Below are 27,636 nucleotides of genomic sequence, written 5' to 3'. Positions count from 1 at the left end.
CTCAACTATTCCATCACCTCCACTAGCTTTGTTCATAGTGATGCTTTCTAAGGCCCACTTGACTTCACATTCCAGGATGTCTGGCTCTAGGTGAGTGATCACACCATCGTGATTATCTAGGTCGTGAAGATCTTTTTTGTACAGTTCTTCTGTGTATTCTTGCCACCTCTTCTTAATATCTTCTGCTTCTGTTAGGTCCATACCATTTCTGTCCTTTATCGAGCCCATCTTTGCATGAAATGTTCCCTTGGTATCTCTAATTTTCTTGAAGAGATCTCTAGTCTTTCCCATTCTGTTGTTTTCCTCTATTTCTTTGCACTGATCGCTGAAGAAGGCTTTCGGGCTCCAATTTCTCCACATCCTCTGCTGTGCTGAGTAGCTTCAGTCATATCGGACTGTTTGCAACCCCATAGACTGTAGCCCGCCACGCTCCTCTGTCCAGGGGATTTTCCAGGCAAGAATACTGAAGTGGGTTGCCATGTCCTCCTTAGGGGATTTCTCAACCCAGGGATTGAACCTGAGTCTCTTACGTCTCCTGCTTTGGCATTGGCAGGCAGGTTCTTTCACCACTAGTGCTACCTGAGAAGCCCTCCCACATCCACACCAGTGTTTTTTATTTGTCTGTTGTTTCAATTAATTATAGCCATCCTAGTGGATATGAAGTGATATGACATCATGATTTTTATTTTTTTTTTCTAATTTTATTTTATTTTTAAACTTTACATAATTGTATTAGTTTTGCCAAATATCAAAATGAATCCGCCACAGGTATACATGTGTTCCCCATCCTGAACCCTCCTCCCTCCTCCCTCCCCATACCATCCCTCTGGGTCGTCCCAGTGCACTAGCCCCAAGCATCCAGTATCGTGCATCGAACCTGGACTGGCAACTTGTTTCTTACATGATATTTTACATGTTTCAATGCCATTCTCCCAAATCTTCCCACCCTCTCCCTCTCCCACAGAGTCCATAAGACTGTTCTATACATCAGTGTCTCTTTTGCTGTTTCATACACCGGGTTATTGTTACCATCTTTCTAAATTCCATATATATGCGTTAGTATACTGTATTTATGTTTTTCCTTCTGGCTTACTTCACTATAATAGGCTCCAGTTTCATCCACCTCATTAGAACTGATTCAAATGTATTCTTTTTAATGGCTGAGTAATACTCCATTGTGTATATGTACCGTAGCTTTCTTATCCATTCATCTGCTGATGGACATCTAGGTTGCTTCCATGTCCTGGCTATTATAAACAGTGCTGTGATGAACATTGGGGTACACGTGTCTCTTTCCCTTCTGGTTTCCTCAGTGTGTATGCCCAGCAGTGGGATTGCTGGATCATAAGGCAGTTCTATTTCCAGTTTTTTAAGGAATCTCCACATTGTTCTCCATAGTGGATGTACTAGTTTGCATTCCCACCAACAGTGTAAGAGGGTTCCCTTTTCTCCACACCCTCTCCAGCATTTATTATTTGTAGACTTTTGGATCACAGCCATTCTGACTGGTGTGAAATGGTACCTCATAGTGGTTTTGATTTGCATTTCTCTGATAATGAGTGATGTTGAGCATCTTTTCATGTGTTTGTTAGCCATCTGTATGTCTTCAGCTGTGCTGGGTCTTCACTGTTGTGCTCGGGCTTTCTCTAGTTGCAGCGAGCAGGGGCTACTCTCTAATTGTGATGAGTGGGCTTCTCGTGGCAATGGCTTCTCCTGCAGCGCACAGGCTCTTGGGCATGCGGGCTTCAGTAGTTGCCGCACTGGCAGGGGGGGGGTTAAGTACTGGACCAGCAGGGAAGTCCCACACTGCGTTTTTAATCTGTGTTTCCCCAGTTTCTAATGATGTTGAGCATCTTTTTATGTTCTTGCTCAGCTGCATTCCTTTCCTAGGGCTGGTCTAACGAAGTTCTACAAACTGGTTGGCTTCAAACAACAGAAAGGTGTTTTCTCACAGCTCTGGAACCTAGGAGTCCAAAATTAAGGTGTCAGCAGGGCCACACTCTCTCTGGGGGAGCCTGTTCCATGCCTTCTTAGCTCCAGGTGTTGCTGGAGGTCCTTAGCATTCCTTGACTTGCAGGTGTATTTCTCACCTGTGTGTCTTCACATCATTTTATAAGGGCGCCAGTCACATTGAATTAGGGGCCCACCCTACTGCAGTATGACCTCATCATAGCTAATTACATATACAACAAACCTATTTCCAATTAAGGTCACATTCTGAGGTACTGGGGGTTAGGAATTCAACATATCATTTGTTGTTCAGTCATTAAGACATGTCTTACTCTTTGAGACTCCATGGACTGCAGCATGCCAGCCTTCCCTGTCCTTCTCTATCTCCTGGAGTTTGCTCAAACTCATGTCCATTGAGTCAGTGATGCCATCCAACTATATCATCCTCCGTTGTCCCCTTCTCCTTCTGCCTTCAATCTTTCTCAGCATCAGGGTCTTTTCCAATGAATCAGCTCTTCAAATCAAGTGGCCAAAGTATTAGAGCTTCAGCATCAGTCCTTCCAGTGAATATTCAGGACTGATTTCCTTTAGGATTCACTGGTTTGATCTCCTTTCAATCCAAGGGACTCTCAATAGTCTTCTCCAACACTGCAGTTCAAAGGCACTCAGCCTTTTTCATTGTCCAGCTCTCACATCCATACATGACTACTAGAAAAACCATAGCTTTGACTATACTGGCCTTTGAAGGCAAGGTAATGTCTCTGCTTTTTAATATGCTGTCTAGGTTTGTCATTGCTTTTCTTCCAAGGAGCAAACATCTTTTAATTTTATGACTGCACCATCCACAGTGATTTTGAAGCCCAAGAAAATCTGTCACTGTTTCCATTGTTTCCCCATGTATATGACTTGTAAATATATTCTCCCAGAGTGTGACTTGTCTTTTCATTTTCTTAATGGCATCTTTTGAAGTACCCAAGTTTCTTATTTTGATGAAGTCTGATTTACCTACCTTTTTCTTTTCTTTCATGGTTTGTGCTTTTGTTGTTGTATCTAAGAACTCTTTGACCAACCCAATGTTTATCAACTTTGGGCACTACTGACATTTGGGGCCAGATAATTCTTTGTTGTAGAGACTATCCTGTGTGTTGTAGGATATTTAACAGCATCTCAGGCCAGTAGGTGCCAGAATTAGTCACCCCACTCCAAAGTAGTGACAACCAAAAATGTTTACAGACGTTGCTAAATGTCCCCAGGAGGCAAAATCACCTCCAGTTGAAAACTATTGGCCTAAACTAATATTGCAAAGATTTTCTCCCATGTTTCCCTAAGAGTTTCATAACTTTAGCTCTTACATTTAGATGTAGGACCATTTGTAGTTAATTTCTATATATGATTTCAGGCAAAGATCTAAATTTATCTTTTTACATATGAATATCCAGTTATCCCAATACAGTTTGTTGAAAAGACTATGCTTTGACCCATTGAATTACTTTGTCAAATTGAAACTCTTTAAAAAAAAATGGCCATAAATGTAAGCATTTATTTCTGGATTCTAATTTTTGTTCACTTGACCTACATGTCTATCTTTGTGCTAGTACCACATGATCTTAATTATTGTATTTAACTTCATAATAGGTTTTTAAATATGAGTTCTCCAACATTGTTCTTTTTCAAAATTGTTTTATTTAATATTTATTCATATTTAATGTAATTATTGACATGGTTGGGTTTAATTCTGCTAGTTGCTGTTTTCTATTTATGCGATCTTTGTTCCTCTTTTTCCTCCCTTCCTTTGTTTTAAACAAATACATGTCTTACCCTATTTTGTATTGCACAAGTATTGTTTAGTATACCGTTTTAATTACTCTGTTAGCTTTTTAGCCGTATTTTCCTTTTTCTTTCTGAGTTGGTTCTAGGGATTTCAGTATACAGCTTAGCACAATCTTCTTTGAGTTAATACTGATTTGTTTCTGGTAAAATAGAACTTTGCACCAGTACAGCTCTATTTCTGTTCCTCTTTCGTGCTCTTGTTGCTGCATAGACTACCTCTATATTTATTATCAACCCAGTATTGTGAGTCTTTGCTTTCAGTCGTCATGAATCTTCTAAAGAAATTCGGGGGAAAGCGTCCATCTCTGTGCCTGTCCACGTGTTTAGCATTTTCAGTGTCCTTCGTTCCTTCCTGTGAAGTTACCATCTGACGCCGTTTCTCTTTTGCCTGAAGCACTGCCTGTAGCATTTCTGTAACTCAAGTCTGTTATATTCTCTTAGTTTTTAAAATCTGGAATTGTCTTTATCTCACCTTCATTTTTGAAGGACAGTTACACTGGGTATGTTTTTTCTCGCTTTGAATATGTCATTGTCTCTGGCTTCCTTTGTCTTTGATGAGAAGCCAGCTATTAATGGTACCTTTTATCATTCTTTCCCTGAAAGTGCTTGTTTTGCCCTTGCTGGAACTTAAGATTCTTTTCTTCAATTTTGGTTCTCAGCAGTTTGATGATGATGTGTTTGGATGTAGTCTTCTTTGTATTTATCCTTTTTAGGATTCATTGTGTCTATAAAAAGTGGAAGTTAAAGTCTCTCAGTGGTGTTCAATTCTTTGCCACCCCTATGGACTATACCCTGCCACCACGCTCCTCTGTCCTTGGAATTCTCCAAGTAAGAATACTGGAGTGGGTAGCCATTCCCTTCTCCAGGGATCTTCCTGACCCAGGGATCGAACCTGGGTCTCCTGCACTGCAGGCAGATTCTCAGATTCTTTACCGTCTGAGCCACCAGGGAAGTTGTCTTGGATCTGTAAGTTACAATTTTTCACCAAATTTGGGAAGAGTTCAACCATTATCTATTCAAGTATTTTTTCTGCCCCTTTCTTTCTCTCCTCTCTTCCTAGAAATCCAATTACACATGTATGAGAATACTTGATATTATGTGACAGACCTCTGAGGCTTTCTTTATTTTCTTCAGTGTTTTTTCTCTCTGTTCTTTAAGCCAGATACTTTGTGTTGCTCCATTTTCCAACTGACTGATTCTTCTGTCAGTTCACATCTACTGTTGTACCCATCCACTGAATTTTTCATTTCAGTTATTATACTTCCCAGCTCTAGAACCCCCATCTGGTTCCTTTTTACAGGGTCCACTTCCCTGTTTTTCACTTATTTTTAGTATCTTTTTCTTCAGCTCTTGAGCTCATTTTCCTTTAATTCTGTAGACGTTTTCGTAATAGCTATTTTGAAATCTTTGTCTGCTAAATCCAACATCTGGGCCCACTCAAAGTTAGTTCTTGGCTACTCAATATTTCCTGAGTGCAAGTCACATTTTTTCTGTTTCTTGGGCCACGTCTGATAATGCCTTTGGTTGAAAACCAGGCATTGCAGATAATACGTTGCAAAGATTCTGGCTTATGTGTTGCTTTCTTGAGAGTTGTTGAGTAATCATTTACCTTGGCTGGTCTCTTGTGTAACCTCTCCCCCTGTGGCATGCAGCTCGTGGTGTCTCTGCTTATTACCTTCCCTGACATATGGGTCTCCCTGCATAGTTTCACTGTCAGTGAGAGATTTGGGTAAAGATTATGTTTACCCATCTCAAGTGACCATCTTCTGTGACTTGAGTTACCTGTAGGTTGAAGAATTCATTTAAAAGTCTAGAAAGTTTCCAAGTTCCCCCAAGCTTTTAATTTTCTCTGAGCTCCCTGGGTTTTCTGCACACATCTGTAGTTAACAGTCCGTTGGGGACGCTTGGAGGTTTTATCATCGCAGGCCTTCTGTGGCTCCCTTGCTTCTGGGAATCCCTCTTCAGCTTCTAGCTGGTTTCTTACTTGCCCTCCCCCAAGTCCACACCCTCAGTTAATAAAGCTGTGGATTTTCACTGCCTGAAATAGACAGGAACTTTCCCAGCAAAACGCCACACTTGCCCCACGTGCAGTAGCACTTCCCCAGTGAGCAGTTGTGATCTGCCACTGGTCATTTTCCAGTGTCCTGAAATGATCGTTTTTAATAAATTTGTCACATTTTGTGCTTGATGTGTGTAGAGGGGAATTGCCTGACCTACTCATTTTCCTTTACCAGAAGCTGTCCGGGCGTGGCAGTAAGCAAAATAGATACCCTATCAGGAGAAAGCAGACCTTAGACAAATAAGGAAATAGAAATGTAATATTTCCTTACTTTTTCAAGCGGTGGTAGGTGCCTCAAAGAACAATAAAAGTAAGAAGGACTTGAGGGAGAAGCCCCAAGGTAGACCCTGGGGACAGAGAATGTCAAGGTCAAAACCTCCTGGGGACCCACAAGAAATGGGGAGGGAATAGGATACAGAGTCAGAGGATGGGGTCAGATCACCTGGAGCCTTGAGAAGGACATTAGCTCTTTTTAAAAATGTTTTATTTTTAACTGTAGGATAATTGCTTTATGTTGTGTTGGTTTCTGCCTACAACAACGTGAATCAGCCTTAAGTATATATATGTATTCCCCTCCCCCTTAAGCCTCCTTCCCACTCTCTCCATCCCACCCCTCTATCTCATCACAGAGCATCGAGCTGAGCCCCCTGTGCTATACAGCAGCTTCCCATCATTAGCTATCTGTTTTACACATGGTAATGTATTTAAGGACATTAGCTCTTTTTCTGAGAAGAGGGAAGTTGCTGGAAAATATTAAGTGAAAAGTGACATTAGCACTCATCTTGTGTTAAAGGGTCACTCAGAGTACCCATTGACTGCATCACAATGAGAACTGCAGTTGCCAACTGAATACAATAAGTCATTAACAGGGCTTGGTGTCTGTGTCCTTGAACTGAGCTTTGAGGCACTGGGACCAGGTAGCCTGTGGACCTTGTGAATTTCTTGGCTGAAGTGGCATCTGGGCTTAACCGAACATCATTCATCTTAGAATCAGGGACCCTCATTGAGGTCCAGACTCTGCCGTATACAAGATTCAGTTTCTCTAAATGAGCCAACTGTCTAGTGTCTAACGTGTGTGGTCAATAAGTGGCTCTAAATCAAGTGTATTAAGTATTAGTCACTCAGTCACGTCTGACTCTTTGTGCTGTAGCCTGCCAGGCTCCTCTGTCCATGGAATTCTCCAGGCAAGAATACTAGAGTGGGTTGCCATTCTTTTCTCCAGGGATCTTCCTGATCCACATATCAAACATGGGTCTCCGGCATTGCAGGAAGATTCTTTACCATCTGAGCCACCAGCAAAGCCCAAAAATCAAATGTGGACATTCACAAAAACTGAGATTCTTAAATTGCCCACTTGTCCAGGTACCTGTACTCTTTCAGTGGCTCCGGAATCTGGTTTTTCCTTCTCCCTCATCCTTTGCCATCATCCTCCAGACACTATGGCTCATGGTTCTAAAAGTCACTTTCATCTTCCCCTTCATTTCCTTTTTCTGCTCCACATCCTGACTTAAGCCTCAGTCTCCTCCCTTCCCAGCCTTTCCTGCATGTGGCCACCAGACCATCTTCCCAGAACAGGGCCTGGATCACGCAGGGCCATGATCATTTTGTTCTTAAATTTTGGAGCATTTTCAACTTACCAGAAAGTCCAGAAACTAACCTGACCGCTGTGGCTCCATCTCTTCCCTGCTCTCCTCTCCCACCTTCCCCAGAGTTAACCACCTTTCGGAACCTGGTGTGTAACATTCCATGGGCATTCTGTGCTTCTATAATATCTTTATGTCTCCCTTAACCGTGTACACTATTGTTTTGTGGTTTTCAGTTTTACATAAATGGCATAATGCTCTATGAATCATTTACCAACTTGCTTTTTTTTCATTCAACATTACATGTTAGAGATATGTTCATACCAAGATGTGCCACCCTAGTTCATCCTCTTAACCCCTGCACAAGGGTCTTGTCTTTATTACCAATAGATACTGCCACGTTGCTCTCCAAGGTGGCTCAACCCATTTTTGCTTTCACTCGATTCCTTCTTAAAAACATTCCCATGCCCGTATCATCTAAGAAAATTAAGTTGCTAACGGTGGTATTCAAAGGTCCACTCCATTGAGACCCTAGTCAAGGTTTATATTTTCTTTCTCATTACTAGCTTTGTTTCTTCATCTGTAAAGATAAAGATAATTACTACTGAATTGTTGAGATCAGTGAATTAGTCTGTGGCACACAATGAACACACAAAAGTGGATAGTTTCCATTTCTTCCTTTGTGTCTGTATAATATCCACTTGTTCCTTCTGGAGCTATGCGGAGTAAGTATAATCCAGAAAAGCTGGGGGTGGGGGGTGGGTAAGGGGACATGTTAAAGCCAAGGCTAGGACACTCTCTTGATCTGCTGATATCTCACTGTTACAGCCCCTGGGGTCTTGAATCACATTCTTGTCTCCTTTCATGGGTGCATTTGATCGTATGTGCTGCCCGTGTCCTCATTTCAAGTCCAAGGTAAGAGGAGCCAAGCACAGAAGCCTCTCTGTAGCCCCAACAGACCCTGGAAATGACAAATACTTAATGGGAAAATAGCAAGTGTTTGAATCTCAATACAGAGAAAGTGGTTCCATAATCAGCCTGCCAGGGTTTGAGCCCAGCCCCTCCTCTCACCAGCCATGTGGCCAAGGGCACACGGTTCAGCACCCCAGGCCTCGGTGTTCTTACCTGTAAAGTACAGCTATAAATATCCATTTCATCAGGTGGTTGGGAGGATCGAATGAAATGATCTATGTGAACTACTGGCACAGACTCAGAGCTTGTTAGTCAGTTTTGACATTTCAGTATCATCTGCTAGAGTGGAAGTCCCTGGTGCGGTGCCTGGCCAGGGCTGGAGCCTGTCGGCGGGTGGCCAGGATGGAGCTGGGGGTGGAGAATGGGGAAGAAGGGGTTGGATACCCTCAATGGGTGAAAGGAGGGGAAGGACACTGTTCCCAGAGCAAACTTCTCGTAACAGCCAGCCTGTGAAAAATTTTCTTAACTCTTCATAAATTTCCCTGTTTTTCCTAAAATACCAAATTCAGATTCCTAATCAACCCCGCCACAAACACATCCTCCCTACCGAGGGAGCTTGAGAAATAATGACAAATCCTTACTTTTCAAATCTCCTTCATCTAGTTCTTTGAGGACTTTGAAGTTCATCTAAACATTATCTCAGAACTTGACATGGTTTATAGAATAAGAGTTTTTCCCTGTGACTTTGCTTGCTGATGTACCTTCATTGTGTCAGATACGTTTCCATATCTGGGGTGGTGGTTTCTGCTTATTAGCTAGCCCCTCCCTAGTCACTCAGGATTGAGGAGGGACACACCCAGACTCGAGATGTTTTGATTCCCCAAGTGCCAGGTCCACCCCCGCATCTCTTGAGCACACTTAGCGACTCCTGTTTAGAAGGAACTCAGGACTTCCCTCATGGTGCAGTGGATACGAAACCGCCTGCCAGTGCAGGGGACACAGGTTCCATCTCTGGTCTGGGAAGATTCTATGTGCCTCACAGGAGCAACTAAGCCTGTGCGCCACAGCTACTGAGCCTGGGTACCACAACCACTGAAGCCCAAGTGGCTGGAGCCTGTGCTCCACTGCAAGAGAAGCAACCACAGTGAGGAGTCCATGCACCACAACTCCCGCTCTCTGCAACTAGAGAAAGAGTACCCTCACTCTCTGCAACTAGAGAAGGCCCTTGCAAAGCAACGAAGCCCCAGCACAGCCAAAAATTTAAAAATAATTAATTTTTTAAAATTAAAGAAGGAACTCAGTTACCTGAGTCCTCTTGTCTGCCTTCAGCACGGTGTCTAGACACTGCTGTGATGGTGGCTCCCTTTCTCTGTCCCACCAAATCTTTCTACTGTCTTTGACTTCCAGAGGTGTTGATCCTCCCAGTCGCCTCCGATTCTCTGTGTTAACATATTTTTGTAAGCTCGGCCTCTCTCTCGGCTTCTGTGGCTCAGCGGTAAAGTATCCACCTGCAATGCAGGAGACACAGAAGACACGGGTTTGATCCCTGGGTTGGAATGAGTCTCCTGGAGAAGGAAATGGCAACCCATTCCAGTATTCTTGCCTTGAGAATCCCATGGACAGTCGAGCCTGGTGGGCTGCAGTCCGTGGGATTGCAAAGAGTCGGACTCGACTGCAGGACTAACACTTTCATTTTCTTTTTCACTTTCTCTCAGAGCAACACGACTGTCATTTCCACATGTCTTGTCATTTTCACGTAGACTTCAGGGATGTTTAAGCAAGCACATTAGGCAGCTAAAGCCTTGGACTAGAAGAATCAAGGAAGTGAAGGGTGTTACGGATTATCTGGTTCCTATAATGTGGTTAGTTAATGAACTGGGCTGGTTGTCAAACCAGCTGTCATTGCCCCCCAGGAATGTCATTTTGTGGATGGGAAGTTGCTGTTTAGAACAGCTCAGCCACAAAACGAGTCCTCCAGGGCTCAGAACCTCCTTGCATCTGCAGTCCTGGCACACACGTAAAATAAAGCTGCAAAATTGGAAAAAAATCCATTCTGCTAGGGGAAATAGGTTGATTATACTGCCTACCTGGTCACCTTGGTCCACCCTTTCTCTCCCATGTGGAGTGTTTTTTCCTTATTTTTACAAAGAGCAAGATTTCCAATTCAGGGTTCTGAGAAGGTATCTCAAGTTTAAACTGCTGCTAGAAGTCCTATAATTATTTCAAGTGGAAAATACACTCGATACTTTCGCTTGTCATATGTAAAACCACTTGAATACATTCTGCGCTCTGCATTGTATCTGCAAGAATCTGAGTTTTCAAATGCATTTAGTGGTCAACCTTAGTTTTGCTTTCAGGCCAACTGCTTAGAATCTGGTTTGTCTGGAGTATTATGTATCTAAAGCCTTCAGTTAAGAATCTTGTAGTGTCATAAGATCACCGAGCCACTATGGGGAAGCTTCGTATTAGAGCATCTAAATTCATCTCAGCTCAAGTGCCTTTTTTATTGAGGCATTCTTAATTTCTTGACGTGATCAGTTATCCTTGGGCTCTCCCTTTAGTAATCTGATGCATTCTGCCCAAGTACATAAAGACCAGTAATGTTAGTAAAATTCCTCCCGACAATGGTATTTAAAACCCACCCTAATGAGGCATTTATTCTCCAAGTGCCCCTTATCCATCACCTGCTTACTTCACAGAGTAGATTGCAAAATATGCGTCGTTTGGAATTCACAAGCAGCCGGGGGAAGCCAGCAGTGTGGCTGGTACTGTTTCTAAACAAATGAAACCCACTTCAATCGGGGGGAAATGGTGGAAAGTAGTCTCTCCTGTTCCAGAGAGAAGGCTGACGCTGTGAGGTCATCCCTGAGTGTCTCCTAGGTGTGCCCATTTCAGAAAATTCTGACACGTCCTCGGTGGTTCCACCCACTCGGCCCCAACGGCACAGGTGGACCCAGTGCCCTGCTTTCAGCAGGCATCAGTCCTATGGGCTCTCTCTTTGCGTTTCCCACCACACGTCGTGATCTCCTCTGCCTTCCCGAACCTCCCTCTGCATCTGGTTTCCCAAGTGTTGCTGGAAACAGACAAGTATTGAATTAAGCTCTTGCCTCAATAGTATTGAAGTTAAAGGGCTTCCCGGTGGCTCAGTGGTAAAAAATCTGCCTGCCAATGAGGAGATGCAGGTTCTATCCCTGGATAGGGAAGATCCCCTGGAGAAGGAAATGGCAACCCACTCCAGTATTCTTGCCTGGGAAATTCTATGCACTGAGGAGCCTGGGAGGCTGCAGTCTGTGGGGTCGCAGAGAACAGACTCAGGGACTCAACAGCAACAACTCTGTCTAATAGCACCTTCCAGCTCATTGAGTACAGCCCCTTTCCTTCTGTCTTTACGTTTCAGGAGTCTTGACAATGCCTCCGTTTCCTTTTTGCTGATATCAGTGTGTTTCTTAGAAAAACCATGACAGTGACTTCTTTATGTCTATACAGTATATGGAAAGCTTAAGAAATTCCCTTAATCAGTAAGTCCTGATTTTAAAGGGGCAGGACTTTAAATGATCTCATTTGCTGGAGGGAGAAGCTCAGGCACTGATAAGAATCAGGTCTAATCAGAGCCTCACTGCTAACTCTCTTAACCAGGAGCTAGCTATTCATTTAATAATGACTTTCACATCCATTTTCTTACATTTCTGCATCTTACACTAACATGATATTCTTGAAAGCACCCAGTGTATTTGCCTGTATGTTGGCAATAGAAAAACTGTGGCGGAAGAAGCAAAGTCTCCAGGTGGAAGCAGGCTGGCTGAGGTACCCTGGTTCTTTCTCGGGCCCCACACTTGCATATGACACTGTAACTTAAGTCCACTTCTATTACAGAGTCGTATATATTAGGGAGCCAATGTAGAAGCTGTCCTGTGTTTTCCAAAATTTATCAGTTACCAATGAATTTAACTATGAAGTACTTTTAATTTTTTTTAAAAAGCATCAATTTGCTTTTTTAAAAAAAAATTGAATATCTCAGTGAATCTCTTACTAATTTGTTTTTTAATTAATTTATTTTTTAAGAAAAATAATCACTTTACAGAATTTTACTGTTTTCTGTCAAACATCAACAAGAAGCTAGTAAGTCAGGCTTTAACTTATGATCGAGAATATGTTTGTTGATTTGTGTATTTGCAAGTGAGTGTCTTACATACGTACTTGTTGTCCAGAGTAGAGAAATACTTTTGCTGGTGTTGATTAAGCTTAGCCATTGACCTTTTATTTTTCATTGAAATGGAATGTGGACATTTGTTTTGTTTCTTAAGGTCTCCTATTTCATCCTGGCAGGGAAGTGGTGTATCACCAATACCTCTGTGAAACTGTGATTCACATGCCTATTGCCAGCTGGTGCCTCCACGGCTTCATTCCCTAGAAAAGAAATGAAATCCTACTCCACCGCCCAGCACCCTTAGCCACTCACTCTGACCACAGAGCCCAGTGCTGTCGTCCACAAAGAGCAGTCATTTTCCTAAAATAGTCATATAATGTACACAATATTTGATCACCAAGATGCTGGTGTTTTAAGTAAAGCTAAACTCGAAGCCCGGGCAGCAGTAAAACCTTACCTGGCTGTCCCAGACCTGACCTCGGGTAGGGCCTCACATAGCATTACCTTTAAGGAACCCCGAGTGAAATTTCAGGATGGCGGGTACACCACACTTGGCAGAGCTGCCAACTCAGGTGAACAGCAAAAGAAGGCAGTAGCCCTTGTGTGGAGAATGATCAGGACAAGGGGCTGAATGACCATGAACCTGGTGTTCCAGTTCAGTCAAGAATGGGTTCTCCATCCACAATGAGACAGGATGGATGGAAAGAGAGAGGACGAGACGGGGCAGGGGTGGGGTGGGGGGATTGGGAGAGGAATGGGGGGGTAGGGAGTGCGGATCCAGCCCTTGGCCCTCCTCTCCCCTCTCTCTGCCCCATTGTGCTCAGTCTCCACCAGGCACTAAGGTCCAGCCTGCGCCTCCCTGAAAACAGGCTTCTCTGCAGGGCCCCAGGTCCTGAGTCAGAAAGTTCTGGGTGGAAGGGGACTGCCCTGAGCTTAGAGTCCAGACCTCCCCCTCCAGGCCAGGCTCTCCCTGTGGGCTTGTCACGCCTCTCCAGCTCAGGTTCCACATCACACAAAGCAGGTGTCGTGAAAGGAACCCCCACGGAGTCCTTGTGAGAGCTGAGGTGGAGTGATGTGGAAGTGCACGGTGGCTTCCTCCATGCTCGCATGTAAGCTGGAGTGGGTAGTGTTTCCTCAGCAGCCCCCGCAGCAAGTAAGACAGCGCGGAGGGCGAGGACACGCTCCCGGGTGGACTGGAACCTTCCTGAGTCTGCTGGTTCTGGTCTGCTCTGGGGGCCACATAGGATAAGTCGAATCCCCTTTTCCTAAGACAGCCTCCCCTGCCCCACCCCGGGGTGACAGGATCTAGTGGTGGCAGGTGGCGCTGACTGACTGTGTGGTGAAGAGACCTGTGGAGACAGGGGTGCGCCCTGGAACAGCCTCTCTGCCCCAACCCCTCAAAGGCAGTCCCCATGGGAACCGGGGGCTTTGGCATCTTTTCGAAACTGACTCAGATAAATCACATTCACCAAAATGGTTAGGAATCAGCTTGGAAATAAGGACGAGTACTTAGGTTTGCAGAGCAGAGCTTCCTCTTCCTGTTGGCAAGTTTTAGAGGAAGCAAATTCCACGTGGTTGAGTGGGTGAAGATTCAGGAGAAGGCCTGGCTTGAGGATGTCAGGGACCCTTGTCACCCAGACATGCCGGCCTGGGGCAGCCCTCTGCCCTGAGAGTGCCGGGTCTTGGGCCTGCTGCCCCTCCAGGGCCTCTTCCTTCCTCTGGCCTCACTTCACAGCAGGCCAGCTCCCCTCACACGGACACATTCTTTCCTTGGATTCTACCTCAGTCAGGTGACGGGATGGTCAGTTTTGTATTATTTATTTGTTTATAGCTTATTTTAATTCATGTATTTATTCAACTGCCCCGGGTCTTACTTGCAGCACGTGGGCTCTAGTTCCCTGATCAGGAATCGAACCTGTGCCCCCTGCATTGGGAGCATGGAGTCTTAACGACTGGACCACAGGGTAAGTCCCTGGTCTGTCTTGTATGGATCTTCATAATTTAACCTACAAAGGACAGTGTGGTCTCCGAAGTGCTGGCAGGGAATGGAGGAGAGTACCACAGCTTCCCCAGTGCCAGCTGGCATTTGATTAGACGCAGGCTGGGGACAGTTCATATGTACTCTGTTCAGTTCAGTCACTCAGTCATGTCCAACTCTTTGTGACCCCATGGACTGCAGCACGCCAGGCCTCCCTGTCCATCACCAACTCCCAGAGTTTACTCAAACTCATGTCCGTGGAGTCGGTGATGCCATCCAACCATCTCATCCTCTGTCTTCCCCTTCTCCTCCTGCCTCAATCTTTACCAGCATCAGGGTCTTTTCAAATGAGTCAGTTCTTTACATCAGGTGGCCAAAGAATTGAAGTTTCAACTTCAACATCAGTCCTTCCAAGGACTGATTTCCTTTAGGATGGACTGGTTTGATCTCCTTGCAGTCCAAGGGACTCTCAAGAGTCTTCTCCAACACCATCATATATATACTATTACTATATATTATTATTATCATATATACTATTACTTGGTTTTTAACTCCTCTTTTTGTATATTTGAAAACTTTTTTTTTTTCAGATCATTGTAGATTCACATAATGATAGAGAAAAATCTTGTATACCTTTTACCCAGTTCCATCCACCGCTAACATCATACAAAACTACAGTATAACAACCACCAGGGTATTAACACGGATGCATTCAAGAGCCAGAAGATTTCTATAACCACCAGATCCCTTTTACAGTCACATCCCATTTACTCCTTAAACCCTGGCAACCACTAACCTGTTCTCCATTTCCAGAGTTTTGTCATTTCGAGAATGTTATGTAAATGGAGTCACATAGTATGTAACCACTAAGGACTGGCTTTTTTCATACAACGTATTTCACTGGAGGTTCATCCAGGTGCGTGTGTGGTCAGTAGCTCGTAGTGTGGCTGGACCACAGTTTGTTTAACATTCTCCTGTGGCCGAACGTCTGTTGTTCCCAGGTTTTGGTTTTTACAGATAAAGCTGCTGTGAACATTCATATGCAGATTTTTGTGTGACAGTAAGTTTCCATTTCTCTAGGATAAATGCCTAAGAGCACACTTGTGGGTTGTATGTAGTTGCATGTTTAGCTTTTTAAGAAACTGCCAGACTGTGTTCCAGAGTGGCTGTACCAGTTCTGTGTTCCCGCTAGGAATAGATCTACTTTCTCTGCATCCTCACCAGTATTTGATGTTGTTACTCTTTTTTAACTTAGCCATTCTGATAGGTATGGAGTGACTTATTGTGGTTTTAATTTAGGTTTTCCTAATCACTTCATGGGAAACAGATGGGGAAACAGGGGAAACAGTGTCAGACTTTATTTTGGGGGGCTCCAAAATCACTGCAGATGGTGACTGCAGCCATGCAATTAAAAGACGCTTAGTCCTTGGAAGAAAAGTTATGACCAACCTAGATAGCATATTCAAAAGCAGAGACATTACTTTGCCAACAAAGGTCCATCTAGTCAAGGCTATGGTTTTTCCAGTGGTCATGTATGGATGTGAGAGTTGGACCGTGAGGAAAGCTGAGCGCCGAAGAATTGATGCTTTTGAACTGTGGTGTTGGAGAAGACTCTTGAGAGTCCCTTAGACTGCAAGGAGATCCAACCAGTCCATTCTGAAGGAGACCAGCCCTGGGATTTCTTTGGAAGGAATGATGCTAAAGCTGAAACTCCAGTACTTTGGCCACCTCATGCAAAGAGTTGACTCATTGGAAAAGACTCTGATGCTGGGAGGGATTGGGGGCAGGAGGAGAAGGGGATGACAGAGGATGAGATGGCTGGATGGCGTCACCGACTCGATGGACGTGAGTCTGAGTGAACTCCGGGAGATGGTGATAGACAGGGAGGCCTGGCGTGCTGCCATTCATGGGGTCACAAAGAGTCGGACACAACTGAGCGACTGAACTAAACTGAATTGAATGGTGAATGATGTTGAGCATTTTCTTGTGCTTATTTGTCATCCACATGTCCTCTTTAGTGAAATGTCTCTTCATATATTTGCCCATTTTCTAATTGGATTGTTTGGGGAACTTACTGTTGAATTTTGAGAGTTCTTATATATAGATACTAGTCCTTTTTCAGATACGTGGTTTCCAAATATTTTCTCCCTGTCTATAGCTTTTCTTTTTGTCCTCTCAACAGGGTCTTTCAGAGAACAAAAGCTTTTAAAATTTCAATAAAACTCCCATTTATCAAATTTTCCTTTTGTACTTCAAGTATAAGAACTCTTTGCTTTGCCATAGATCCTAAAGATTTTCTTCTGGTTTTTTTTTCTGATGATTTGATAGTTTTACATGTAAGTCCATGGTCCATTTGGAGTTATTTTGTTATATTATAAGGTGTGAGAATTAGTGTAAGGTTCATTTTTTTCCCTGTGCATATCCAGTTGCTCCAGCACTCCTTATTGAAAAGATTGTCCTTCCTCTGTTGAGTTACTTTTGCATCTTTGTCAAAAATCAGTTGGACATATTTGTGTAGGTCTGTTTTGAAGTTCTCTGTTCTGTCCAGTTGATCTGTATGTCTCTCTCTCTGCCAATATCAAGATTATCAATCGTAATTCTAGTACATGCATCATGTCAACTGGAAAAAAAATGCACAGCCTAAATGTTAAGAGTTATGTTTTATTTGGGACCTTACTGAGGACTATAGCCTGGGAGACAGCCTCTCAGACAGCTCTGAAGAATTGTTCCAAAGAGATAAGGGAGGAGTTTTACTAGACATCTCAAGTTAATGATTTTAGTGCTCTTCTGTGTCTGGGAAGATGCAAGTGTCTGGACTCATTGAAATTACTCCTGTGATAGTCATCTTAACTATGTAGAACCAGCTGCACTGGCTGATAGCTCTATGAGTACTGATGGCTTCCCCGGTGACTCAGTAGTCAAGAATCCACCTGCAATGCAGAAGATGCGGCTGGAGCCATGGGTTCAATCCCTGGGTCAAGAAGATCCCCTGGAGAAGGAAATGACAACCCACTCCAGTATTCTTGCCTGGGAAATCCCATGGACAAAGGAGCCTGGTGGGCTACAGTCCATGGGCTCACAGGAGTTAAATCGAGCTTAGTAACTAGGTACATACACATCCTTCGTTTACTGAAATGGCAGGCAGTGTTCTTTGTCAACAATAATGTCCTGAAATCTAGGAGACTGATTCCTCTCCCTTATTCTTCTTTTTCAAAATTATCTTAGCTATTTGACTTCCTTTGTCCTTCCATATAAATCTTAGAATAGTCTTGGGTCCATCTACAGAAAAATCGGAGACTGATTCCTCTCCCTTATTCTTCTTTTTCAAAATTATCTTAGCTATTTGACTTCCTTTGTCCGTCCATATAACTCTTAGAATAGTCTTGGGTCCATCTACAGAAAAATCCTGCTGGGATTTTTATAGAAACTACATGAAACTTAGATATCAACTTGGGGAGAATTGACATTTTAACTGTGTTGGGTTTCTTTTTTCAATATGTATTTATTTATTTGGCTGTGTTAGTTCTTAGCTGCAGCAGATGGGATCTTTGTTGCGTCATGCATACGAACTCTGTAGCTGTGGCATGTAGGTCCCAGAGCGCTTGGGCTCTGTAGTTGCCAGGCATGGGCTTAGTTGCTCCTCCACATGTAGGATCTTAGTTCCCAAACCAGGGATCAAACCTGCATCCCCTGCATTGCAAGGCGGATTCTTAAATCACTGGACCACCAGGGAAGTTCTATGTTGGGTTTCTAATTCATGAATAAGATTTGTCTTTCCATTTATTTAAACTTTTTTTATTTCTTTCATTAGTGTTTTGTAGTTCTCAGCATACAAGTCCTATACGTATTTGGTTAGATTTATACCCAAGTATTTCTTCCCAGGTGGCTCAAGTGGTAAAGAATCTACCTACCAATGCAGGAGGCACAGGGGTTGCAAATTCGATCCCTGTGTTGGGAAGATCCCATGGAGAAGGAAATGGCAACCCACTCAAGTATCCTTGCCTGGAAAATCCCATGGACAGAGAGGAGCCTGGCAGACTACAGTCCACAGAGTCACAAAGAGTTGAACATGACTGAGCATACATCCACACACTTCTTTTTATGAAGATACTATCATTGTCTAGTTTTGGTACCAGGGTAATGCTAGCTTCATAAAATGAATTAGGAAATATTTCTTCCTCTTCTATTTTCTGGAGAACATTGTGTAGAATTGATGGTCTGTTCAGTTCAGTCGCTCAGTCCTGTCTGACTCTTTGCGATGCCATGGACTGTAGCATGCCAGGCTTCCCTGTCTATCACCAACTCCCAGAGCTTGCTCAAACTCATGTCCATCAGTCAGTGATGCAATCCAATCATCTCATCCTCTGTTGTCCCCTTCTCCTCCTGCCCTCAATCTTTCCCAGCATCAGGGTCTTTTCCACGGAGTCAGTTATTTGCATTAGGTGGCCAAAATATTGGAGTTTCAGATTCAGCATCAGTCCTTCCAATGAATATTTAGGACTGATTTTTTTTAGGATTGACTGGTTTGATCTCCTTGCAGTCCAAGGGACTCTCAAGAGTCTTCCCCAACACCACAGTTCAAAAGCATCAATTCTTCAGCGCTCAACTTTCTTTGTAGTCCAACTCTCACATCCATACATGACTATTGGAAAAACCATAGCTTTGACTAGATGGACCTTTGTTGGCAAAGTAATGTCTCTGCTTTTTAATATACTCTCTAGGTTGGTCATAGCTTTTCTTCCAAGGAGCAAGCATCTTTTAATTTCATGGCTGCAGTCACCACCTGCAGTGATTTTGGACCCCAAGAAAATAAAATCTGTCGTCCTCACTTCGGCAGCACATATACTAAAATTGGAATGACACAGAGAAGATTAGCATGGCCCCTGCACAAAGATGACATGCAAATTCGTGAAGTGTTCCATATTTTTAGAAACTATTAAACTCCTAGAGGAAAAAATAGGCAAAACACTCTCTGACATAAATCACAGCAGGATCCTCTATGACCCACCTCCCAGAGTAATGGAAATAAAAGCAAAAATAAACAAATCGGACCTAATTAAACTTAAAAGCTTTTGCACAGTGAAGGAAACTGTAAGCAAGGTGAAAAGACAGCCTTCAGAATGGGAGAAAATAATAGCAAAGGAAACAACTGACAAAGAATTAATCTCTAAAATATACAAGCAGCTCCTGCAGCTCAATTCCAGAAAAATAAACGACCCAATCAAAAAATGGCCCAAAGAACTAAACAAACATTTCTCCAAAGAAGACATACAGATGGCTAACAAACACATGAAAAGATACTCAACATCACTCATTATCAGAGAAATGCAAATCAAAACCACAATGAGGTACCATCTCACGCCAGTCAAAATGGCTGCCATCAAAAAGTCTACAAACAATAAATGCTGGAGAGGGTGTGGAGAAAAGGGAACCCTCTTACACTGTTAGTGGGAATGCAAACTAGTACAGCCACTCTTGAGAACAGTGTGGAGATTGCTTAAAAAACTGGAAATGGAACTGCCTTATGATCCAGCAATCCCACTGCTGGGCATACACATTGAGGAAACCAGAATTGAAAGAGACACGTGTACCCCAATGTTCATCACAGCACTGTTTATAATAGCCAGGACATGGAAGCAACCTAGATGTCCATCAGCAGATGAATGGATAAGAAAGCTACGGTACATACACACAATGGAGTATTACTCAGCCATTAAAAAGAATACATTTGAATCAGTTCTAATGAGGTGGATGAAACTGGAGCCTATTATACAGAGTGAAGTAAGCCAGAAGGAAAAACACCAATACAGTATACTAACGCATATATATGGAATTTAGAAAGATGGTAACAATAACCCGGTGTACAAGATAGCAAAAGAGACACTGATGTATAGAACAGTCTTATGGACTCTGTGGGAGAGGGAGAGGGTGGGAAGATTTGGGAGAATGACATTGAAACATGTAAAATATCATATAAGAAACGAGTTGCCAGTCCAGGTTCGATGCACGATACTGGATGCTTGGGGCTAGTGCACTGGGACGACCCAGAGGGATGGTATGGGGAGGGAGGAGGGAGGAGGGTTCAGGATGGGGAACACATGTATATCTGTGGCGGATTCATTTTGATATTTGGCAAAACTAATACAATTATGTAAAGTTTAAAAATAAAATTAAATTAAAAAAAAAAAAGCTGTTGGTACATATACACAATGGAATATTACTCAGCCATTAAAAAGAATACATTTGAATCAGTTCTAATGAGGTGGATGAAACTGAAATCTACTATACACAGTGAAGTAAATCAGAAAGAAAAACACCAATACAGTATACTAATGCATATATATGGAATTGAGAAAGATGGTAACAATGACCCTATATACAAGACAGCAAAAGAAACACAGATGTAAAGAACAGTCTTTTGGACTCTGTGGGAGAAGGCAAGGGTGGGATGATTTGAGAGAATAGCATTGAAACATGTATATTATCATATGTGAAACAGATCACCAGCCCAGGTTCCATGCATGAGACGGTGCTCAGGGCTGGTGCACTGGGATGACCCTGAGGGATGGGATGGGAGGGGGGTTCAGAATGGGGAACACATGTACACCCATGGCTGATTCATGTCAATGCATGGCAAAAACCACTACAATATTGTAATTAGCTTCCAATTAAAATAATTAAGTTTAAAAGATAAAAATAAAACCTGTCACTCTTTCCATTGTTTCCCCATCTATTTGCCATGAAGTGATGTTACTTTTTTTTTCAAAAGTTTGATAGAATTCTCCAGTGAAACCATGTGGGCCTGGAGATTTCTTTGGGGGAGATTCTAAAATTATGAATTCAATTTTCTTAATAGTTATAGGATTACTCGAGTTATGAGAGTGTAATAATTTGTGTTTCTTATCTAAATTGTCAAATTTATATACAGTTGCTCATAGTAGTCCCTATTATCCTTTTTTAAAATTTATTTTTAATTGGAGGATAATTGCTTTACAATGTTGTGTTGGTTTCTGCCATACAACAATGTGAATCAGCCATAAATATACATACCCCCTTCTCTTGAACCTCCCTCCCACCTCTTTTGATGTCTGCAGGTCTGTAGTGATAGCTTCTATTTCATACCTGATATCAGTAACTTACGTCTCTTTTCCTTTGTCAGTCTCACTAGAGTTTTGACAATTATATTCATCTTTTCAGAGCCAGCTTTTAGTTTCACCAATTTTCTCTTGTTTTTCTGTTTTCCTTTTCATTGATTTCTGCTCTTCTCTCTATTCTTGCCTTCGTTTTGCTTGCCCCGGGTTTACTTCGTTCTTCCTTTTCTATGTTCTTGAGACGTGCTGGTTTTTTTTTAATTGTTGTTTTAATCTTTATATTTATTTATTTATTTGGCTGTGCTGAGTCTTAGTAGCAGCACATGGGATCTTCGGTCTTTATTGCGGTGTTCAGGATCTTTTTAGCTGCAGCATGTGGGACGCAGTTCAAACCCAGGTGCCCTGCAATGGGAGCTCGGAGCGTTGGCCACTGGACCACCAGGGAAGCCCCAAGACTTGGTTTCTTTCATTTGTTTCCAAAGTGCTTGTGACTGCTCACTGAAGCATTTTTATGATGGATCCTTCAAAATTTTTTCAGAGAATTCTAACATCTCTGTATCCTGATATTGGCATCTATCGTTTTTCTCTTAATTAAGTTTGAGAACACTCTGATGTCTGGTATGATGAGTGATTTTTTTATTTAAACCCCAATATTTTGGATACTATGTGATGAAACTTTTGTCTTATGTAAATCTGTTTTATCTGGCTTCTTCTGATGCTGCTCTGGCAGGGGAGCAGGGGCTCCTCTTCATTACTGTTAGAAGTGCGTAAAAGTCCAGATTCTGCCCCTGGTCCCTGTGGAGACCCAGTGGAGGGGGAGTGGGGAGGAGACTCCTCGTTAGTGCAGAATGGGGGTGGGAGTTCTCCATCCCTACGAGGCTTCTGCCATAGGAACGGCGCGTTACTGCTCCCCACACGGCCCCCCGACACCGCAGGAGCGTGGAGAAACAAGACAGTGGTGGACATCTTGAGTCTCACCAGGGCTCCTCTGACCCCATCCCCAGCTGGGGGATGGGACATCCCATTACCGCCGAGTTGGGGTGGAAGTCCAGGCTCTCCACCGGGTCTCTCCTCTCCCTGGTGCTGGGATGTGGGGGTGGCTCATTACCGCCCAGCAGGGTTGGAACTCCCCCTCCCTACTTGTCCTTCTCTGATATCACCCCCCCACACAGTGATATCACAGCCAGGCGAGGGCAGAAGTCTCGGCTCCTTTGCTGGTGAGCTTGGGGGTTGGTTGGGCAGGAGGGGTGGCAGCGTTTGCTCCGGTGTCTGCTTAGTGTCTAAAAGTCCCATCACACTGGGCACCCCCCTTTGCTGGTTCTTTGGCTAGAGAGGGCAAGCGTTTGTCTTCCCATTCTCATTTCTGGGTTGCTGCCTTTTTCAACGCCAAGTCTATAATCTCTAAGGCAAAAAGTAAAGCCGGGAACTCACCACCTTTCATTCCTTGTGTTCCAGAACAGCCAGCCAGTCTGCCTCCTCCTCGCCACCTTTCAGAGTCTCCTAGGTTTATTTGGTACATAATGTCCAGTATTTTTGGTTTTGCTTAGAGGGAGCAACAAGGGAAAACATGTCCATTCCTTCTTCTCGGAAGCAGAACAACTCTTATCTTTTTATTGAGTTTTTTCACTTAGAGACTGTAAACTTCATGAGAAGAAGAAGCCTACAGTATACAGTTTTGTATCCCCTGTAAGGCCTGTGCATATGGAGGGGCTTAATAGTTATTTGTAGGCCGGCTGGTTCACACGGTCTTGACCTCACAGAGAAAAACATTCTGAGAACTGTAGCTAGGAGAAACCGTTCAATAGCATCTTGTTGAATCCGTTCCCACCTGTGGCTGTGGAAGTGGTCATTAGACACGAGACATCTTAAAGAGGTGGGTTGGCATTTTCCTTTTCATCTTCATGGAGGTCATGAGCAGAGGGCGTTCTGCCCTTGAGACCCTTGAAATGCCAACCCAAGGCCTTCCCATTTCATGACAGGTGGCCGCTCAGAGAGCCACCCTCTGGGGACTTGCCAGAGGGGTCAGAGCTCTCACTTCATGTCTCCTTTGAAACAGGAGGACCATGACACTATGGAAGCCGATCTGGACAAGGATGAACTGATCCAGCCCCAGCTTGGAGAGCTCTCAGGGGAGAAACTTCTGACCACGGAGTACTTGGGAGTAAGTACCATGTGAAGGGAGTGAGGACCCCATAATAGAAAGGAGAGATGGGCCATTGATGGACTTAGTGTTTACAGTAACACACGAGGATTTGGCTTGATCTATTATGATACTATGTTTATGAGAAGTTCCATCGTGGCCAACTTGCTTCCAGGGCCCCTAAAGGGCACAGAGGCCCTAGTTACTATCCTAAACAGACCCGCTGGCAAACAGAAGGCGGTTAGAGTATAGCTAAAAGGCACACTCTAGAGCCTTCGCAGTGTCTAAAGGTATGCTCGTCCTTGTGTGTGTGCATGCATCCTAAGTTGCTTCAGTCGTGTCCAGCTCTTTGCGACCCTATGGACTGTAGCCCACCTGTCCATGGGACTCTCCAGGCATTCTTGCTATGCTCTCCTTCAGGGGATCTTCCCAGCCCAGGGATCAAATCTGTGTCTCCTGCATTGGCAGGCAGGTTCTTACCACTAGCACCACCTGGGAAGCCCATGCCCATCCTTAGGAGCAATCATTTACCCATCTAGATTCCTGGGCTTTTTGTGGCTTATCTATGAGAAGGGAAGGCTGCTGCAGGTTTGTCAGTCATCAGCACACAGTTCAGTTCAGTTCAGTTCAGTCGCTCAGTCATGTCCGGCTCTTTGCAGTCGACCCCATGGACTGCAGCACGCCAGGCTTCCCTGTCCATCACCAACTCCCGGAGCTTGCTCAAAGTCATGTCCATCGAGTTGGTGATGCCATCCAACCATCTCATCCTCTATCATCCCCTTCTCCTCCTGCCTTCATCAGGGGATTTCCCACGGAGTCAGTTCTTCACATCAGGTGGCCAAAGTATTAGAGTTTCAGCTTCAGCATCAGTCCTTCCAATGAGTATTCAAGACTGATTTCCTTTAGGATTGACTGGTTTGATCTCCTTGCAGTCCAAGGGACTATTAAGAGTCTTTTCCAATACCACAGTTCAAAAGCATCAATTCTTTGGCACTCAGCTTTCTTTATATAGTCCAGCTCTCATATCCATACATGACTACTGGAAAAACCATAACTTTGACTAGATGGACCAGCACACAGGGGATGGCCAAAACCATCAGACCAGATGAAGTTACCCACTGAGGCAGAGGCTGGACAGGGAGGGAGGCGGTGCTGAATACAGAGGGCCCACCAGCATGTCGGGATTAAGGGAAGACAAAAGGTGGCCCCTGAGATGGACAGAAAGGTGAACAGTCAGAGAGGCTTGAGGAGAACCAGGAGACAACAGTGCCGTGGAAAACAGGAGGGAGAGATCTTTCCGGATGGGTTGAGTAGTCACTCAAAGCTTTGAGAGGCCTGTGGAGTCACACGTTTGTGAGGGGCCATGATCTGAGCTCCCCAAAGACTCTGCTGCTGTGGGACCCACGGGGAAGGTGTGAGTCGGGGGAGCTACCGATTGGCAGAGAGAGGATGGCAGTGTCACGGAACCTCAATCTGAGAGTGCACGGGTGAGCAGTGGGTGCTCAAAGCTAAGATCTGAAAGGAGGAGCAGATGCAAAGATTGAGGCCAGTTCAGACTGAAGCCCCGTGACGGAAAGCTGAGCACATGGGAGTGAAGGCTTTTAAAAGGACTCCTGAAATTCTGATGCTGGTGGTTGACTGGGTCAGTTACGTGGACCCTGAAGTCTTCTCAGATTGGGCAGGTCAGCGTTAGAGCTGGGAGCCAGGCTCTCAACAACTGAAGCAGAGACAGTGACTTGGGAAGGAAAAAGATGGTGGGTGCAGGTGCGTGAGCTTTCACAGGGGCAGGCAGAAGCAGAAAGCCTGTCCATTCCCCTTGCTGCCCCACCCAGGCCCTCATCACCTCTCTCTGGGCACTGGTCTCTCTGATCACCTCATTGTTCGTGGAATTTCCAGGGGTTCCCGGCTGGAGCCAGTGTATGCTGGCAGAACTTGAGTTTGGAGGACAGCCAAGGGCTGGGCATGAGGGCATTGTTGGTAAGGGTTTTGGAGTTTACCCTGGATGAGCTGGGAGGTTGTCGGAGGGCACAGAGCAGGGGAGTGACTCAGTTTGATTCATGTTTTATACTACATTAACTTCTGTTTTCACTCAGCTGCTTTGTGAAGAATAGAACATAGAGGGGCAAAAGTGGATGAAAGAAGGGAGATGACGTAGGAGGCTGGGTGACCACTGGCCCCCAGTCACGGACAAGCGCCACTACCCCTCAGAATGACTCAGGGATCAAAGGACCCTAACTGACCGCAGACAGGTCAAGCGGGGAGGTGCTCGAGAAGGGCGGGGAGTGAGGCACCTGGGTTCCGAACCGTTGATGGAAGTCATTGAGCCCTGACATCTGGGAGGACACTGGGTTTGTCAGGAAGGACGGAGCTGCATTGGAGAGGATGTGCATGTTGAAAAGCAAGATGGTGAGAAAAGCAGAAGGCACACCAGTGGGGCTTCTCTGGAGGGTGGTGGCGGAGCTGTTGAGAACACAGCCCTCAGATGCTGGGTCTTCCCAGCACACAAGCAGGGATGTTCAGACGGAAACCCCACCACGGCCCCTTCCCTAATAGCTTTTAGCACCTCTGCACAATGAAATGCCGTGGCTCAGATGTTAACTTGAAGATGTTAACTTGTTAACTGAAGATTTTTAACAGCAACAACAAAAACAAGACCCCGAACATGCTGTGACTCCCAGCTGGATCATGCAAGTTGGCAAGACGCAAAAGGGACAGAGTTTTGAAATCAGCCAGTGGCCCGACTTAATGGCATCCGGAAATGGTGTCACTACCACAGTCTGTAGTTCTAATCTCCTTAATGCATAGGTACTGTCCTTTTTACCAGAAGGAAATATTTAGAAAAGTTGCACGCATGCTTGTTTATCTCATCGGTGTCAGTCTCTTTTCAGTGGCAATGTGAGTGGTAAGAATGAAGTACAGAAAGAACTCAGTACAGAGACGGGAAGCCCCAGTGTATTTGTACTGGGTGGCTTCAAATAACAGAAATGTGTTCTCTCCCAGTTCTGGAGGCCAGAAATCCAAAATTAAGTTGTCCCACAACCTTTCTGGCTCTTGCAGCTTCTGGCGGCTGCAGGCCCTCCTTGACTTGTGGCTGTGAACTTCCATACTGTGCCTCCATCTCCAATAACCTTCTCCTCTTCTCTTTATGTTCCCTCTCTTAAAAAAAAAAAAAATTTATTTGCCTGTGCTGGGTCTTAGTTGTAGCACTTGGAATCTTTTTTTTAGTTGCGGCATGTGGGATCTAGTTCCCTAACCAGGGATCGAACCCAGGCTCCCTGCATTGGGAGCACGAAGTCATAGCCACTGGACCACCAGGGAAGTCCCTATGTTCTCTCTGTCTCTTATAATGACACTTGTCACTGGACTGAGGATAATCTAAGATACAGTCCATGGGGTCGCAGAGAGGCAGACATGACTTAGCAACTGAACAACAGCCACAGCTTAACTACAATTTGCAAAGACTCTTTATCCAAACCAAGCCACATATGCACAGGTTCCTGGGGTTAGTACCTGGACAGACCTGTGAGCGGCCACCATGCCACCCACTGGGCCCGATCACCAGAGGATCCCCTGTGGAAGCAGTGTAAAGTTTTTATTAGAAAACTTACTGTCGAGCAATAATTGCTGAGGTTGTACGTACACTCCCTGTTTGTGTCTTAGTTTCTTAGATCTCCTTAGCTGCCCTTAGTCACCTGGTCTTTTTCTTTTTTTTATTTGGCTGTGCTGGGTTTTAGTTGCAGCATGTGGGGTCTGGGATCCTTAATTGTGACATGTAAACTCTTAGTTGTGGCATGTGGGATCTAGTTCCCTGACCAGGGATCGAACCCCAGGCCCCATGCATTGGGAGCACGGAATCTTAGCCACTGGACCACCAGAGAAGTCCCAGACACACAGTCCTGATTTGAAATTGGCAGCTGGCCAGCACTGCAGCTCACCTCACCTGCCC

The 27,636-nt window shown here is 44.3% G+C and overlaps 1 protein-coding gene across 6 annotated transcripts in view; it reads left to right on the top strand.

Moving 5' to 3' along the window:
- ARMC9 (armadillo repeat containing 9) overlaps window positions 1–27,636 on the top strand; it is a 180,668-nt gene that overhangs the window by 116,240 nt on the left and 36,792 nt on the right. For all 6 annotated transcript variants that reach the window (XM_010836969.1, XM_010836968.1, XM_010836965.1 and 3 more), the window contains exon 20: window positions 23,607–23,711. In XM_010836969.1, coding sequence (XP_010835271.1) covers window positions 23,607–23,711 — 105 coding nt within the window. The remainder of the gene's footprint in view (window positions 1–23,606; window positions 23,712–27,636) is intronic.

This window comes from Bison bison, unplaced genomic scaffold (assembly GCF_000754665.1).
Source record: "Bison bison bison isolate TAMUID 2011002044 unplaced genomic scaffold, Bison_UMD1.0 scf7180017864068, whole genome shotgun sequence".
In the NCBI taxonomy this organism is placed as follows: Eukaryota; Metazoa; Chordata; class Mammalia; order Artiodactyla; family Bovidae; genus Bison; species Bison bison.
Note: the sequence above shows the minus strand (reverse complement) of the source record. Positions and strands in the feature narration are given on the sequence as shown.